Source organism: Hemitrygon akajei, chromosome 16 (assembly GCF_048418815.1).
Source record: "Hemitrygon akajei chromosome 16, sHemAka1.3, whole genome shotgun sequence".
NCBI classification, from domain to species: domain Eukaryota; kingdom Metazoa; phylum Chordata; class Chondrichthyes; order Myliobatiformes; family Dasyatidae; genus Hemitrygon; species Hemitrygon akajei.
In genome coordinates this window covers 27,321,910-27,339,683 of record NC_133139.1, presented here as the reverse complement: position 1 = coordinate 27,339,683, position 17,774 = coordinate 27,321,910, and the positions used below count along the sequence as shown (strand labels likewise).

The window sequence follows — 17,774 nt, the reverse complement described above, 5'->3', positions numbered from 1 at the left end:
TCCTTTTGAATTTTCTTCTGTTTTGTGGTACATTCAAATTTTATTTTACTGGTTGGTGGTGGAATATTACTAATGTAAGTTGCCTCAAAATCAAAGTTGGTCCACGTGGCAGGAATCTTTGGAAATACTTCACAGTGGTGGACTTGCCCAAACTTCTCTTGAATATCACGATTGAACTTGCATCTACCACTTTCACTGACAGCTTGTTCCACCCTGAGAAAAGAAGTTCCCCTTAAGTATTTCACCTTTCACCCTTAACCTCTAGTTAGTCTCGCCCAACCTCACTGGAAAAGCCTGCTTACATTGAACCTACCTAAACCCCTCATAATTTTATACTGTATACTAAGATTGGTTAACCACGATCTACCATGTTGACTACCCCTAATCAGGCCATGTCTGTCCAAATACTTATCTATTCTGTCCCTTAAAATACCTTCAAATTGTTTACCCACTAGTGATGTTAGACTCATTGGCCTATAGTTTTCTGGTTTTATTTTTAGCGCTTATCTTGAACAACAGAACAACTTTAGCTGCTCTCTGGCACCTCACCATTGTTTGAGGGGATTCTGAATACCTCTGCTAGGGCCACTAGCCTCTCAAGGTCAGAGGGGACACCTTATCTTGCCCTGGGCACTTAATTTTCCTCAGCAAGCTCCTCTTCTGTAAACTTGATATGGTCTATGACCTCTCTGCAGTTTTACCTCCGTTCTATAGATGCTGTGCCCGTCTCCCAAGCAAGTACAGACGAAAAATCTATTTAAGATCCCCTGCCATCTCTTTTGGCTCCATGCATAGATGACCAGGTGGACCAATTTTGTTTCTTGTTATACTTTCGCTCTTGGGTTTCTCCTTCACATCGTCTGCAAGAGTATCCTCGTGCCTTCGTTTTTTTTTTTAGCCCTCTTGCATTTTGTATACTCAAGCACCTCATTGTTTTTTTTTTGCCTATACCCTCCACGCACCTCTTCCTTAACCGTGGCCTCAATAGTCCTAAATAACCGAGTTTCTCTAAACCTGTTAGCCTTGCCCCTGTACTATTAAAGATTTCACTTTTGAAGGCCTCCCACTTACCAGTTATCCCTTTGCCAGAAAACAAACTATCCCAATCCACACCTGCTAGATCCTTTGATGTTGTCAAAGTTGGCCTTTCTCCAATTTAAAATATCCACCTGAGGACCAGTCCTGTCCTTCTCCATAATTGCTTTGAAACTAATGGAGTTGTGATGTTGGAAGTTCCAGAGTGTTGGAGGTCAGAAATGTGTGAAGTTGCCATTAACATGGAGATAGTTCTTGGGGAAACTGAAAGGTTTGAAAGTAGATAAGTCATTTGGACCAGATAGACCACGTCCCAGGGTTATATGAGGTGACTGAAGAGATTGTGGAGGCATTAGCAATGATCTTTTAGGAATTATTAGATTCTGGAATGGTTCTGCAAGACTGGAAAATTGCAAATATCACTCCACTCTTCAAGAAAGGAAAGATGCAGAAGAAGGGAAGACGTTGGGAGACCTCAGTGGTTGGGAAGATGTTGGAGTTGATTATTAAGGATAAACTCTTAAGGTACTAGTCGAAATAGGCTGTAGTCAGCATGGTTTCCTTGAGGGGAAAATCTTGCCTAATAAATCAGTTGGAATTCTTTGAAGAAATAACAAGCAGGATAGACAAAGGAGAATCAGTTGTATACTTGGATTTTCGAAGGCTTTAACGAGGTGCCACATATGAGGCTGCTTAACAAGTTGAGAGCCCGTGGTATCACAGGAAATATACCAGTATGGGTAAAGCAGCAGGAGGCAAAGAATGGGAATAAAGAGAGCCTTTTCTCTTTGGCTGCTGGTGACTAGTGGTGTTCCACAGGGATCTGTTCAGACTGCATTTTTTTACCTATGTCAATGACATTGATGGCTTCGCTGCAGAGTTTGCAGATGATATGGAGATAGGTGGAGGGGCAGGTACTTTTGAGGAAATAGCAAGGCTACAGAAGGACTTAGACAGATTAGGAAGAATGGGCAAAGAAGTGACAGATGGAATACAGTGTCGGCAAGTGTATGGTCATGCACTTTTGGTAGAAGAAATAAAAAGCTAAACTATTTTCTAAAAGGAGAGTAATTTCAAAAATCTGAGGTGCAGAGGTACTTGGGAGACCTCGTGCAGGATTCCCGAAAGATTAATTTGCAGGTTGAATCTGTAATGAGGAAGGCAAATGTGATGTTAACATTTGTTTCGAGAGGCCTGAATATAAAAGCAAGGATATAATGTTGAGACTTTATAAAGGACTGGTGAGGCTGCACTTGGAGTATTCTGAGCAGATTTGGGCCCTTTATCTTAAGGATGTGCTGACACTGGAGAAGGTTCAAAAGAGTTTCATGAAAATGATTTCAGGAGTGAACGGCTTATCATATGAAGAGTGTTTGATTCCTCAGCCTGAGTTCACCTAGAATTTAGAAGTATATGGGGGGGGGGGGGGGGATCTCCTTGAAACCTGTCAAATGTTGAAAGGCCTTTATAGAGTGGATGTGGAGAGGATACTTCCTATGGTGGGAGAGTCTGGGACCAGAGGACACAGCCTCAGAATAGAATGGAGGTGAGGAAGAATTTCTTTAGCCAGACAGTGGAGGATCTGTGGAATTCATTGCCACAGGTGGCTGTGGAGGCCAGGTCACTGGGTGTATTTAAGGCAGAGGTTGACAGATTCTTGATTGGTCAGGGCATAAAAGGTTATGGAGAGAAGGCAAGAGATTGGGGCTGAGACGAAAAATGGATCAGCCATAGTGAAATGGTGAGCAGACTCGATGGACCAAATGGTCTAATTCTGCTCCTATGTGTTATGGTCTTATCACTAGATGTAAAGTGTTCCCTTTCATTTGTCACCTGCCCTAACATTTCTCTTAAAGGACATCCAGTATCTCTCTCTTTCTCTCTGAGACCTCTATGTTGTTCAAAACTTGACTGAACATATTTGATGATTTCTATCCCATGCAGTCCTTTTACGGTATGAGAGTCCCAGTCAATATATGGAATAATAAAAATGATCTTTTATGACAACCTTATGATTCTTGCAACAGCATGAGATCTTTCTACTAATTCGCTCTACTGAATGCCACTGACAATTGTGTGGTTTGTAATAAATCCCATTATCGTGGTCATACCTTTCTTACTCAGTTCTACCCAAATAGCCTCAGTAGATGAGCTACCCAGTCTGATCTGTCTGAGCACTGCTCTGACACAAGTCATGCCACCCCTTCCCTGTTTAATCCGTCCTGGTCTATCACCTCTAAAACAATGGAGCCTTGAAATATTGAGCTGCCAGTCTGCCCCTCCTGCAACCAAGTCTCACTAATGGTTACAAAGTCATAATTCCACGTGCTGATCCATGCCCTGAGCTCATCTGCCTTTCCTGTGATACTCCTTGTATTGCAGTGTACACAACTCAGAGCATTAGTCCCATCATGTTCGCCTTCAATTCCTTACTTTGTATGTAGGCTGAACAACATTTTTACCCACAACCATTCCACTATCTGCTGAGATCTGGTTCCCATCCCCCTGCAACTCCATTTTACCCTCCCTCCCCCACCCCACCCCCGCACTTCAAACTCTCAGGCAATGTACAAGCCCCCCTCTATTTCAGGTGCAAACCATTCCTTCTGTGCAGGTCCCACTCCCCCTAGAAGAGAGTGCAGTGATCCATAATCTGAAGACCTGCCTCCTTAGTCACATGTTAAACTGTATGATCTTCCTTTTTCTGGTCTCACTAGCACGTGGTACGAGTAGCAATCCTGAGATAATAACTTAGCACCTAATTCCCTGAACTCACTTTGCAGGACCTTGTCACCCTTCCTACCCATTTACTGATGTGGACCGTGGCCTCTGGCTGTTCACCCTCCCACTTAAGAATGCTGTGTTCTCAATCGGATGACCCTGACCCTGGCACCTTTGAGGCAACGTAACATCTGGGAATCTCCTCATCCATAGAACATCTTGTCTGTTCCCCAGGCAGTGAATCCCCTATCAATTCTGCTTGCCTATTCTCTCCCCTTCTGAGTCAGAGCCAGGCTCATTGCCAGAGGCCTGACTGCTGTGTCTTTCCTCTGCTTGGTCCCCCGCCCCAATAGTATACTTGTTGTTGAGGGGAATGACCATAAGGGTACCCTGCACTGGCTGTTTATCCCTTTTCTCCTGCTAGTCATCCATTTGTCTGTTTACTGCACCATAAATCTAACTACCTCCCTGTAGCTCCTGTCAATTGACCCCTTACCTTTCCAAATGATTTTTCTATCCAGCTACTGCTCCAGTTCTCTAACATGGAGGTCTCCCTGTCTTTGCACATCCCACATGATGTTTAGAGAACCTACTCATTTTATATACTCTTCAAGCACCTCATTTCTTTGCCTATACTTGTCATGTACTGAGAGACAACCCAAACCACACCATATCCCTATCCTTACACTCCTTGTGGGCCTCAATACCTCTCAAAAACAAAGATTCTCTAAACATTGTGCATCATCTCACCAAAGCCTCAACCTTCCCCCTCTAACACTGTCCCACTCCAACAATGACCACTCTGCTTAAACCTCACTTGTTTGTATTGGCTCTTGCCAAGTGCCTGATTACCCAATGATCTCAAGCTCTGTCGAAAGTCCAGGCAGGTCTTGCTTACTTTTTACATCTCTTGCTCACTCACTACCAGCAATGGCTTGCTCGATCTCAAATTCCACCTTGATTCAGTTCACCAATGTTGTAATTCTTAAACTTAATAGCTGCTGAATCAGTGGTTCCGCTGACACCTGGAGCCAACAGCCCATTGATCTCATGTATTATAGGTGCAGTGAGCAAGTGTCCCCCCGTGTACGTGGATCTTGCCTACATCCCTAACAGCTATGCTGCCAGGACAATCAACACCGACTTCTTCAAGCGTCTGCGATCGTCGGTCTACGTCATAAGTGGAGATGACCCTCAGAAAGAGGGTGCGATGAGGAACATTCTGGATTCGCTCCTGGAAGGCAAAGCAGTGTGGGGCAATAACGTGCAGGTGAGGACCTTGAACTTGGACAACAGCTTTCAAATCCCCAACACCCAGGATTTGTAATATTTTACGGTGATCTTGCCCTGTAATCCCACTCAGCCAATCCTCCTGGAAGCTGTTTACTTCCAATTCCAGCCACTTCCTGAACTTAATTGCTCCATTGGAAATTTGTGCTGTAACTGCAATCTCCTCTCTAATCCATTCTACCTTTAGATAACATAAGCTTTGTATCAACTGTCCCAATTACCTTAGGCTGTATACTACAGAGATGATGCAAAAGCAGTACCAACAGAGTGCTGATACCTTTCATGTGAAATGGTGAACCACTCCCCTTCTTTACCCTCTTAAATTTCCCATGGTACAGTAATTCTGTTATTGCTAATTCCACTAGTTTTGCTCATTTTGATCGTTTGCTGGTTTGGTCATAAAGAATTTCTTGGGATATTCTTCCCGGCCTCCAAGGTTAATATCACGTTCAGTGCCACAAAGATAAGTGATCTGATTGCTACTGTGGGAATGCACAGTATTGGATGCCTCTTAGCTGTGTACACCTGGCAGCTTGTACTCTTTCTCCTACCCAGCCCCCACACACACACACATTATTCTGGCTTCTTCCCCCTTCCTTTCCAGTTCTGATGAAGGGTTTCGGCCTGAAACTATCAGTTGTTTATTCCTCTCCATAGACGATGCCTGAGCTGCCGAATCCCTCAAGCATTTTGTGCATGTTACAATAACTTTGTTGGCCACAGATTGCTTGGAAGATTTTTGGCACAACTTACTGATGTGCTGTTTTTCAGGGTGTCTCGTCCTAGTGGAGCTGTATCTCAAAACAGTCAAGGCTAAGTATGTGGATGGATTATGCATTGAGCAACAGGGGCAGAGCCGTTGGATGCAACATGTCTATTCTCCCATCAGGCACCGTTCAGTGGTTGTGGGGCAATTGTGTAACATCTGATCTAATATCCTGCCCATCACATCTTGTGCTTGCTGAAGCTCTGGAAGGGTATTTGTAGTCGTTTATGTGACCTTGTCCTTTGCTTTTGCAGGTCACCATAATCCCGACCTTTGACTCTCCCATCATGCATGAATGGTACCAGGAGACGCACGAGAGGCAGCAGTCTTTGAACATCACTGTGTTGGGCAGCAACAGTACAGTTGTCATGCAAGAGGAGACGTTCCCAGCATGCAAAGTTGAATTCTGATTGCTGGTGGCCACAGGGAGTGTAACTCCTTTGAGCACCCTTTTTCCAAGGACAAAAAGAGCCAGAGATAGAGCCGGGCAGGTTTATTTTAAACCCTAGCCTGCCCCAGGCAATATGTAGACCCTTTCTGAAGTGTTTGTTTCTAGTGATGCGTCGGGTAATGCACGTAACCATGGAAGCTTTGTCCCAGTTCCTGTGAAACCTTTCTTCAGTTGCACAATTGTATCAGCTGGGAGCTTAGAGATCACTAGAGCAGCAGTGAACTGGGTGAAGAGCCAAAACTATGACCATGGTGGGAGGGTAAGAGCCAATTGGGACCAAAGGTTTGAGATGGGATCGGCTAGCCACCAAATATTCTGACAGGGTGGCGGTTTCGTTTTTTTTAAATGCTTTCGTCCCTAATGTATAAATAACTTGGGAAGAGACTATTTGAACCATTCTTGGTTACTGTGAATGAATATTTTGCTGTGGTCTTAGTTGAGCTGACATTCTTGGCTTTGATTTGGAGGCCTGCTGTTAGTTGAACTCCACAGCTCTGTTACGAGAAGCAGCTATTATATAGGAAGGATGAAGACTCTGTTCACCCCTTCCTCTTGATTGACAGTCATGGTTTAGAATTATTACAAAGGAGGTCTTTCCACTTTCAAATATTTGCCCCCTTGGCCACAGTCCAACTTCTTGCTGCAGCATCCGTGACCTGGTAGGGATGGATCTGCTCTCCGGTACTTTAGAGATTGTGGGAGACTAGACTTCCGGTCTACAGTGGACAAACTGGCATTGTCAGTGTGACAGCCCAATAGCCAAGCTGGTCTTGAACTGGCCGCATATCTGTGCCCAGGAATAATCTAACCAGGAGGTAAGTTGTTCCCATTTCTGACTTTGTCCAGTGGTCATATTGTCAATTTGACTTGGTCCAAAGCTGTGCAAAGTAAGAAAGATCTGTATAATGTTCTGATCTTGAGTCAATTTCATTTTTTCCAACAAAATGTCCTTCAGTTGGGGAGGGTCCTGGTGTCTGGTTTAGCTATTTAGTCAGTGATCCTCCCATGTCATGACCTTTTCTATTGGTTGGATGTCATGTGTTCTTGAAACAAATGCCAATTCAACCGATAGGATAGTAAAGGAAGTGCCTCTCATTGGTTGGAGAATCTTTGGCAAGTGCCATTGGTCAAAGGATAGTTCAAATTGACGCTGTGGTAATCTGGTTGTGTTGGGCAGCTTTTGAGTCTGGGTTTACACTTTGACTTTTAGATTGAGAACCAAACGCTTAGTTTGTTACAACACTGCTTCTAGAAAATTCTACCAAGTAAAACGAGGAACTCTGGTGCTGCTTGATATTAAATATATACTGCATGTTCATTAGCTTGAGTAAGTTAAACATTATCAATGAGGGTGAGTGATGGGAGTTGCACAAAAATTAACTGCACACTCCCAGGGGAAGGAACTGAGAGCGTATTCCTGATGAGGGCCTTGCAGGCTGCCAAACAAGTCTCAATGTGGGCTGTAGGCCATGAATTAGAGGTAAATACTAATTGGTTGGGTCCTGAGTAAAATTTACACCAAATCCAAATGCATGATTGCCTCCACGCCTTTCCTCTCATGAGGAGCTAATTAATGCTAGTTGGTGAAATGGCTTTTGTTAATATAAAATCTCCATTCCGGCCTGCATTAACATTAAGCCTAGGGCTATTAACATTAAACATCAGGATAGTGAAGTTCTTGGAGAGAGTGAAGGATTCCTACCGACCCTAAAGGGTTTTGTTTCCCAGGAGCTGTTGAATTGGAGAACAGTGGAATTGGACATGGCTGAAACTTTTGCTCAGACAGATCTTGGCTGAGAAGTTTGTCTCTCTGATCCCTGGAGGCCCTTTGTGGTAGCACGGTGAGCATTAATCATGAACGGAACTGGCCACACAAGGCCTTCAGCTCAGGTGACTTTGTCCACTGTCCCTGAAGACCTGTTTCTGCTCCAGTGATGTTGGTTTGTCACAGGCAGATAACAATATCCACCAAGGCCAAATGGGAATATTTTGTATCCGGAGGAAAAGGTGGTTTAGTTAAGTAGCTGAGGGAGAGATGGATGTGTTGTGGTTTAATGGCAGGGAATAGGGAAGGATAAAGTGAGTTGTACTGAGAGAACCTTGTTACAAGTTTATGGTGGTTTCTAGAATTGAACAAGCATTAATAATGCCTCCAGCATAATGTGCATCAGGGTCTATTTGGGTCAAATAGGCACCCTCAGAACTACATATGGGGTTCCGTGGTGTTTTGGAATCAAGTACTACCCTCCCCTCCTTCCTCCCACCACCCAACCCCTCTATCATTGCTCCAGCCCTTAGAGGGACTTCTCTCAGTGTATGGGATAATCTCAAGTTAAAGATCTGGCAATTGTTTACATTATGGGTTCGACGGAGCTCAAGTTGTGACTACCTTGTGCCCTGATGCCAGCTCCTCAAGTCAGATACACTCCGGTGAGCCTCTGCTCATGACTATCACTCTGTAACTGATGCCGCGATTTCAATCTAGTTATTTATTCTTGAAATTAATATATAAACCAGTTTACACTATTTTGTAATAGCTGCTTTGTGTCAGCAGGACTGTTGATCTTTTGTGTAGAACCTTTCAAATTTTTTTAGTATTTTTAATGTGAGTAATCAGTATTAAACACTAATAGTTTAAGGCTAAATGCAGGATGCAGTTTGACTTGATTTATGCATTTCGGTGGGACCCACATTGTGTTCCCGGGACATGTCTATGTAATTTCCCATGCTAACTGCTGACTGACTATGCCATATATTGAGGAGAGAGTTGTGTTTCAGTAACGGCTGCTTGCAAATACGGGGTGAGCAATCGGCCAAGTTCAGAAAAGGTGATCTGGGTTGACCTAACCAAGAGATGTTCTGTCCAACTAGATAAATGTCATCTGTATGTTTTCACTGGTTACTTTGAGCCCAAGATCTGATGGAAGATGTTGAATTCTCCCTGCCTCCCTCCCAGCCCCAGGAGGGACGACTGACTGATTTGATTCCTCTCGCAGCTCGAAGCTGGGAGCCCAGACAGACTGTCACTTTGCCTCTCTGCACTGCGCATCGATCATTATTCGTGTTTTGTGACGTGATCCGGGTTCAGTGTGGGGAGCAATTGGATTTCACATTTCACTTTAATTGGAAAGATGTTTGCATGGATTGGCTTGTGCAGGTGTGCAGGCTGCCGGCCCATATCACTTGCTTTTAAAGATTGTTCTGTGTGCGTACACTGACATGTCTCTTGGCACTACTTTACAATTTCTGGCTTTAAGATGAGAGTTGAAAAATAAAATATTTCAATAAAGGGACTAATTTTCATTGTGTACCTCCGTTTCTCTTCCCTGGACTGTGCTGCTGAGCGGATGCTGGCCGTGACTGCCTGTGAACCGCTAAGGAATCACTGTGCTGCTGTGCCTGAAGTTTGGAATTTCCTGCATCCTTCACAGGGGGAGTAGAAATCTTTGCGTTACATCTCTGTCGAAATGTGCAATAACCATTTTTGTGGTTTCACATGTGGGTGACACATTTACTGCCCACTTTCCAGTTGTTCCTTCAGATGACGGTGGGTGGCTGCTGTCAACCACTGTTCCCAAGTTAACCAGCTGCAAAGTTTTCATCCACTGCACACATCCGTGATGGAGGGCATTCAAGGTAATGTTTCTGTAACCTTTCAAGTGGAAGGTTGGTAGTGAGGGGGCTCTGAGAAAGTCAGATGAGCTGCCCACCACAGGTTCCTTGTTCTCTGAACTGCTACAACAGGGAGATTTTGTGCTCATTTCCAACTGGCAGTGGTTCAGGGCCATACTGGAGAGCACTTTTGGCCGGTGGCCATTGTGTGACAGTTCATACAAATGCTACCTATCAAACTAAAATCCTTGCTGGTGGATAACTGTTCAGTGTGTGCACAGTAAGATCCCAGTGAAGGAAGTGAGCAGATCCTGTAAGGTGTTATTAAGATGGGGGAGAACGCTGTCTGAACCGTGGATAAAAATCTGCCAGTGGTGCTCTGGGATTATTATTGACAGGCAGCATGGAACATTGAATCCCTCAATTTAACCCTAGTCTAATGGGAAAATAAGGAAAGAGGGCACCTCTCTCTCTACAAGGGGTGCCTGATGGTGCGAGAGGTCCTATAAAACACTACCCAATATTTGTTAAGAATCTTCACCACTTGCCAGGAGAGAGGGGAGATTACTGTACAATATTGTGAACATCTACACTGTGACAACAGAGGCACGATCTCACCAGGGGAGGACAGCAGAATGGGGATAGCAAAATATCTCTTAATAAACCAGGAACAGAACTACCCAAGGGAGGGGGGGGGGTAGTGACGGGATAATTCCCCAGAAGGAGGGCACTGGACTCTTGGGAGGGTGCAAAGAGACAAGGGAGGGTTGGAATTCAGGAACGGGCTAGACTGGGGGACCCCACCACCCTCGCACCCTGCCTTGCTGGTCTCTGGGAATGCCACTGGATGGGGGGGGGGAGAGGTGGGGGGTGGTGGTGATGACTGGTTGTACCCAGGCAAAGGCTGAAGGGAAGTGGATCCACTGGCACCAGGAGGAGAGTCAGCTGGCTATGGCTGGTGACAGGAGGGCAAAATGGACACACACATACGTATGGGCAATCACTTGTACAGTGTGAGCACAGAAGCACTTGTACAACACGCGCATGTACTTCACTACCTTCCACACCAGCTGCATAGAATAAATCTGGATTCCTGGCTGGTTGGGAGGGTGTGCACTTGGAACAGGAGAGGATCAGAAAGTGGACTGCAGACGGGACTCTACCAGCTACAGGGGATTGTTGGTGTTCTGGTATCTCGTGAACATACAGATGAAGATACAGTGGTTGGTAAGTTGATGGAGAAGATCCTGAGAGGCAGGATTTATTAACATTTGGAGAGGGATAATAATATCAGGAATAGTCAGCACGGCTTTGTCAATGGCAGGTCGTGCCTAATGAGCCTGATTGAATTTTTTGAGGATGTGACTAAACATATTGAAGGTAGAGCAGTAGATGTAGTGTATATGGATTTCACCAAGGCATTTCACCAAGGTACCCCATGCCAGGCTTATGGAGAAAGTAAGGAAGCATGGCATCTAAGAGGACATTGCTTTGTGGATCCAGAACTGGCTTGCCCACAGAAGGCAAAGAGCAGTTGTAGACGGGTCATATTCTGCATGGAGGCCGGTGACCGGTGGATCTGGGACCCCTACTCTTTGTGATTTTTTTTTATATATAGATGACCTGGATGAGGAGGTGGAGGGATGGGTTAGTAAATCTGCTGATGGCACAAATGTTGGGGGGTGTTGTGGATAGTGTGGAGGGCTGTCAGAGGTTACAGTGGGATACTGATAGAATGCAAAACTGGGCTGAGAAGTGGCAGATGGAGTTCAACCCAGATAAGTGTGAAGTGGTTCAATTTGGTAGGTCAAATATGATGGCAATGTGTAGTATTAATGGTAAGACTCTTGACAGTGTGGAGGATCAGAGGGATCTTGTGTCCAAGTCCATAGGACACTCAAAGCTGCTGCGCAGGTTGACTGTGGTTAAGAAAGCATACGATGCATTGGTCTTCAGTTGTGGAATTGAGTTTAGGAGGCGAGAGGTAATGTTGCAGCTATGTAGGACCCTGGTCAGACCCCACTTGGAGTACTGTGCTCAGTTCTGGTTACTCACTGCAGGAAGGATGTGGAAACCATAGAAAGGGTGCAGAGGAGATTTACAAGGATGTTGCCTGGATTGGGGAGCATGCCTTATGAAAATAGGCTGAGTGAACTCGGCCTTTTCTCCTTGGAGTGACGGAGGGTGAGAATAATACAAGATAATGAGAGGCTTTTTCCCGGGGCTGAAATGGCTGGCACGAGAGGGCATAGATTTAAGGTGCTTGGAAGTAGGTACTGAGGAGATATCAGGGGTAAGTTTTTTTACATAGAGAGTGGTGAGTGCCTGGAATGGGCTGCCGGAGTGGTGGAGGCGGAAACAATAGGGTCTTTTAAGAGACTCCCGGATAGGTACATGGAGCTGAGAAAAATAAAGTGCTGGTAATTCTATTACCTAGGTAATGAGCCTAGGTAATTCTAAGGTAAGAACATGTTCAGCACAGCTTTGTGGGCCGAAGGGCCTGTATTGTGCTGTACGTTTTCTATGTTTCTAATTACGGGACAAATTTTCACTGACCACTTAACCTATCAACCGGTAGGTCTTTGGAAAGTGGGAGGAAACTGGAGTCACGGGGCAAACATACAAAACTCCTTACCGGCAGCGTTGGGAACCCGGGTCGTTGCTACTGTAAAATGCGGCGCTACCCCTTATGTCACCCTGCTGTCCATACCATGTGGGTGGCAGGAACCACCTCATGAGGGGAGAAATAACTCAATTTAAAAATTCGCTCATGTTCAATTGCCGCCATTTCCTCATTACTCCTTATACCCTCCTGTCCAATCTGTGTTCCTCCGTTTCTGGCCTTTAACCCTTCCTCCACCAATGTGGGCTGCAGCTACTCTAAAGGAGCAAGCCAGTTTAATGACGATATGAAGCCATTCAGCCCATCATGCGTATTCTCGCCGATTCGATCCATAGTGGTTATGTGTAACTAAGGATATTGACATATCCTGATGATTTCCCCGTTGGCGCGTTCCCGCTGCCTTTGTGCCTGTAGATCCCGAGCTGGTAGCCTGGATGTAATTTAAAAAAGCGGCTCTCCCTCTTTTCGAACCCCCACTTTGCCATCGATTCCTTTGCAACATCTTGGACTCGACATTCAATCCCCTCGCCCTCGGGGCGGTAGCGGGTTTCTCCTTGGAAAGAGCCCGGTGCTCCCGGCGGGGAAGTTCTTCAAGCAGGATGCCGGCTGACACCGGGCCTGACTAGAGCGGTTCCTGCCTTTGGGAATCTGAGCCGTTGCTATGGTTGCTGTCAGATGAAATCTAACATGGCGTTGCTAGGAGAATTAAAGGAAAGCTTTATGGTTTAGATTAGATTAATAAAACATGCGCATGCCCATTGTTGGTTAGGTAGAGAACGAGACCTAAGCAGGAGGCGGCTTAAATAATGTCAGTGATTACACGCAAACCGCATTTCCCCTCCAATGTCCCAAAACTCGTCACCTTGTCTTCAGGTTAAAGCCACCTCAATAGCTGCTGGCCAAGCCCCGATCTGCCCTCGCTCAAACCCGGGGTCGGACAGGTACAGAGCGAAATTGACCAGGAATGCTAGAAATGCTCAGCGTGGGCTGCAGCTCCGGCGAGGAAAACGGATTGATGGCGTTGTACAATAGCCGAAAGGAGATGCCATCCACACGGAACTTTAGACCCGATTCCCCCTCCAGAGATGCTTCCCGGTTCTCGGAGAATTCGCAGCGCTTTAAGTTGCGAGCTCTCTTGCCGGGCACCAGAGTGAATCCATAGGAACTATTAGGAACTGAGGAGCAATGCTCCTCAGACAGGATGAAGAGGTCAATACTCCCCAATGCCATTAGGCTGTACAATTCTACCGCCAGGACTTAAGAACTTTTTAAAAGCTATTATTAATGCTTTTTGAGACGGTGATTTAGATGCATATCATATTTTTTTTACTGAGTTAAGTATTGTATGTAATTAGTTTTGCTACAACAAGTGTATGGGACATTGGAAAAAAAAGTTGAATTTCCCCATGGGGATGAATAAAGTATCTATCTATCTATCTATCATCTATCTATCTTCCATTCCTCCAGATCCACGGTCCATCACCCAGGCAGCGAGTGGCTAATGAATTCTAACACCAGGGAGAGTTTGTAAACCTGCGCTGGTCATTGCTACCGGGATCCGCACTCCCCGAGGATCGGCGTCAATAGGACTCGTATACGAGTGAGGATCGGCTCTCCGCAGGGATCGCGCCCTCCGTGATTCCCTTGTCCATCCGTCCCTTCCCACGAATCTCCCTCCCGGCCCTTATCCCTGCCCATTCTCCTCCCCCCTCGCCTCTCTTCGGGGCCCCAAACAGTCCTCCCAGGTGAGGCAACACTTCACCCGCGAATCTGCAGGTATCTTCTCTTGGGTCCGGTGCTCCCGATGCGGCCTCCACTACCTTGGTGAGACCCGGCCTAAATTGCGAGACTGCTTCGTCCAGCACCTCCTCCAAAAGCGGAACCTGGACGTCCCAGTGGCCAAACATTTAAATTCAGATTCCCGTTCAGACATTGCTGGGCTGTGGTCTCGTCCTGTGCCACGATAGCAAGAATCTGGACCCACCGCAATTTGCCGCACAGTCTCAATGGTTCTTCCTGGGCAACGCAAGAACCAATGTCAGGAAGCTGTTGGATGAATATAGCTCAGCGTTTAACACCACCATTCCCGCAGTTCTGATCGATAAGCTACAGAACCTGGGCCTCTGGACATCCCTCTTCAATTGGATCCTCGTCTTCCTAACCAGAAGACCACAGTCTGCGGATTGGTGATATCTCCTCGTTGACGATCAACACCGGTGCACCTCCGAGCCCACTGCTATACCCTCTCTATTGACGATCAACACCGGTACACCTCAGAGCCTACTGCTCTACCCTCTCTATACCCATGACTGTGTGTCCAGCTACAGATCAAATGCTATCTTATATATTTGCTGCCGACACAACCATTGTTGGTAGAATCTCAGATGGAGAGGAGATGTACCAGCTAGTGGAGTGGTGTCGCAGCAATAACTTTGCACTCAGCGTCAGTAAGGCCAAAGAGCTGATTGTGAACATCAGGTAGGGTAAGACGAGGGAACACGAACCAATCCTCACAGAGGGAGCAGAAGTGGTGAGAGTGAGCAATCTCAATATCCTGGGCGTCAGGATCTCTGCGTGTTTAACCTGGTCCCAATATACTGACGCAGCTATACCAAGGCAAGACAGTGGCTATATTTCATCAGGAGTTTGAGGAGATTTGATTTGTCGCCTAAAACTCTCGAAAACTTCTGTAGATGTACCGTGGAGAGCATTCTGACAGGCTGCGTCACTGTCTGGTATGGCGGGAGGGGTGGGGGGGGGGAGCTACTGCACAGGACCGAAAGCAGTTACAGAGAGTTGTCAGGTTAATCAGCTGCATTTTGGGAACTAACTTCCGTAGTATCCCAGGCATCTTCATGGAGCAGTGCCCCAGAAAGGCGGTGTCCATTATTAAGGGCCCCATCACCCTGGACATGCCCTCTTCTCATTGTCACCGTCAGGAAAGAATTGCAGAAGCCTGAAGGCACACGTTCAGCTTCATCCTTTCTGCCAGCGATTCCTAAATGGACATTGAACCCATGAACACTACCTCATTTTATAATATTTCTGTTTTCCTACTATTTTAAATTTAACTATTTAATATACATACATACATACATACATATACATTTATTTATTTTTTCTCTATATTGTCATGTATTTCATTGCACTGCTGCCGCCACGTTAACAAATTTCACGACATATCCTGGTGATGTTAAACCTGATTCTGACTTTGTATTCCTTCTGGGTAGCGTCCAAACTGGTGGTATGAATATCGATTTCTGCTTCCGGTAAAAAAAAATCCCTCACACCACACCCCGCCCCCCTCCTTCTATTCCCCACTCTGGCCTCTTGCCTCTTCTCGCCTGTCTATCACCTCCCCAGGCCCCCTCCTCCTTCCCTTTCTCCAATGGTCCACTCTCTTCTATTAGATGCCTTCCTCTCCCACGCACCTGGCTTCACCTATCATCTTTTAGCTATCCTCAGCCTTTTATTCCCTCCCCAGCTTTTAATTCTGGCGCCTGCCCCCTTTCTTTCCGGTCCTGAAGAAGGGTCTCGACCCGAAACTAAACCTGTCTATTCATTTCCGTGGATATCTGCCTGACCTGCTGAGTTTTTCCGGCATTGTCTGTGTGTGTGTGTTGATTTGGATTTCCAGCATCTGCAGAATTCCTCGAGTTGATGGGACTGCACCCTGGTGGGGAACGGTAATGTAGCTGGCTCCAGTAAGGGCTGCCGTGTGCGGGTGTGAGCGGTACCATAAACCTTGCGGGGGTCACTGGGACAAGTTATTGCAAGTTGTGCTACAATACCGCGACCTGCTGGTGACCTGGGATAATGTCATGCAGCTGCTTCAGATGTGAAGAGGCTCGTTAATAATATCTGGTTTGGAAATCTCGCTCCCAACCAGATATTAACGAGAGAATGCAGAACTCCAGCTCCGCTGAGCATTTTCCGCTATCTCACCCCTGTGCTACCGAATTCCCCCGTCCATGCCTCTGTTGACTGGTAACAAAGTATTTCACTGCTCTTCTGGACATATCCAAATCTCCATAAACTTCGGATCCAAAACCCCGTTTTCCAAATCCCAATACATAGAAAACCTAGGCACAATACAGGCTTTTCGGCCCACAATGCTGAGCCGAACATGTACTTTAGAAATTACCTTTAGAAAAAGCCTCTGACTATCTACATGATCAATGCCTCTCATCAATTATACACCTCTATCAGGTCACCTCTCATCCTCTGTCATTCCAAGGAAAGAAGGCCAAGTTCAGGCAATCTATTCTCATAAGGCATGCTCCCCAAAACAGGCAACATCCTTGTAAATCTCCTCTGCACCTTTTCTATGGTTTCCACGTCCTGTAGTGAGGTGACTAGAACTGAACACAGTACTCCAAGTGGGGTCTGACCAGGGTCCTGCATAACTGCAACATTACCTCTCGGCTCCTAAACTCAATCCCATGGTTGATGAAGGCCAATACACCGTATGCCTTCTTAACCACAGAGTCAACCTGCGCAGCAGCTTTGAGTGTCCTATGAACTCGGACCCCAAGATCCCTCTGATCCTCCACACTGCCAAGAGTCTTACCATTAATACTATATTCTGCCATCATATTTGACCTATTAAAATGATCCACCTCACACTTATCTGGGTTGAACTCCATCTGCCAGTTTTGCATCCTATCCATGTCCACTGTAACCTCTGACAACCCTCCACACTATCCACAACACTCCCAACCTTTGTGTCATCAGCAAATTTACTAACCCATCCCTCCACTTCCTTATCCAGGTCATTTATAAAAATCAGAAAGAGTAGGGGTCCCAGAACAGATCCCTGAGGCACTCCACTGGTGACCGACCAACATGCAGAATATAACCCATCTACAACCATTCTTTGCCTTCTGCAATTCTGGATCTGCAAAGCAATGTCCCCTTGGATCCCATGCCTCCTTACTTTCTCAATAAGCCTTGCATGGGGTACCTTATCAAATGCCTTGCTGAAATCCATATACACTACATCTACTGCTCCACCTTCATCAACATGTTTAGTCACATCCTCAAAAAATTCAATCAGGCTCGTAAGGCACAACATGCCTTTGACAAAGCCATGCTTACTATCCCTAATCATATTATGCCTCTCTAAATGTTCATAAATCCTGCCTCTCAGGATCTTTTCCATCAACCTACCAACCATTGAAGTAAGACTCACTGGTCTATAATTTCCTGGGCTATCTCTACCCCATTTCTTGAATAAGGGAACAATATCTGCAACACTCCAATCCTCTGGAAGCTCT

The 17,774-nt window shown here is 45.8% G+C and overlaps 1 protein-coding gene across 2 annotated transcripts in view; it reads left to right on the top strand.

Annotated features, from left to right (window-relative positions):
• The window catches only part of map1sa (microtubule-associated protein 1Sa), a 38,032-nt gene extending 28,461 nt beyond the window's left edge, over positions 1 to 9,571 (top strand). For both annotated transcript variants that reach the window (XM_073068516.1, XM_073068514.1), the window contains 2 exons: positions 4,818 to 5,026; positions 6,067 to 9,571. In XM_073068516.1, coding sequence (XP_072924617.1) covers positions 4,818 to 5,026; positions 6,067 to 6,222 — 365 coding nt within the window. In that variant the 3' untranslated portion in view covers positions 6,223 to 9,571. The remainder of the gene's footprint in view (positions 1 to 4,817; positions 5,027 to 6,066) is intronic.
• The last annotated feature ends 8,203 nt before the right edge of the window (positions 9,572 to 17,774 follow it).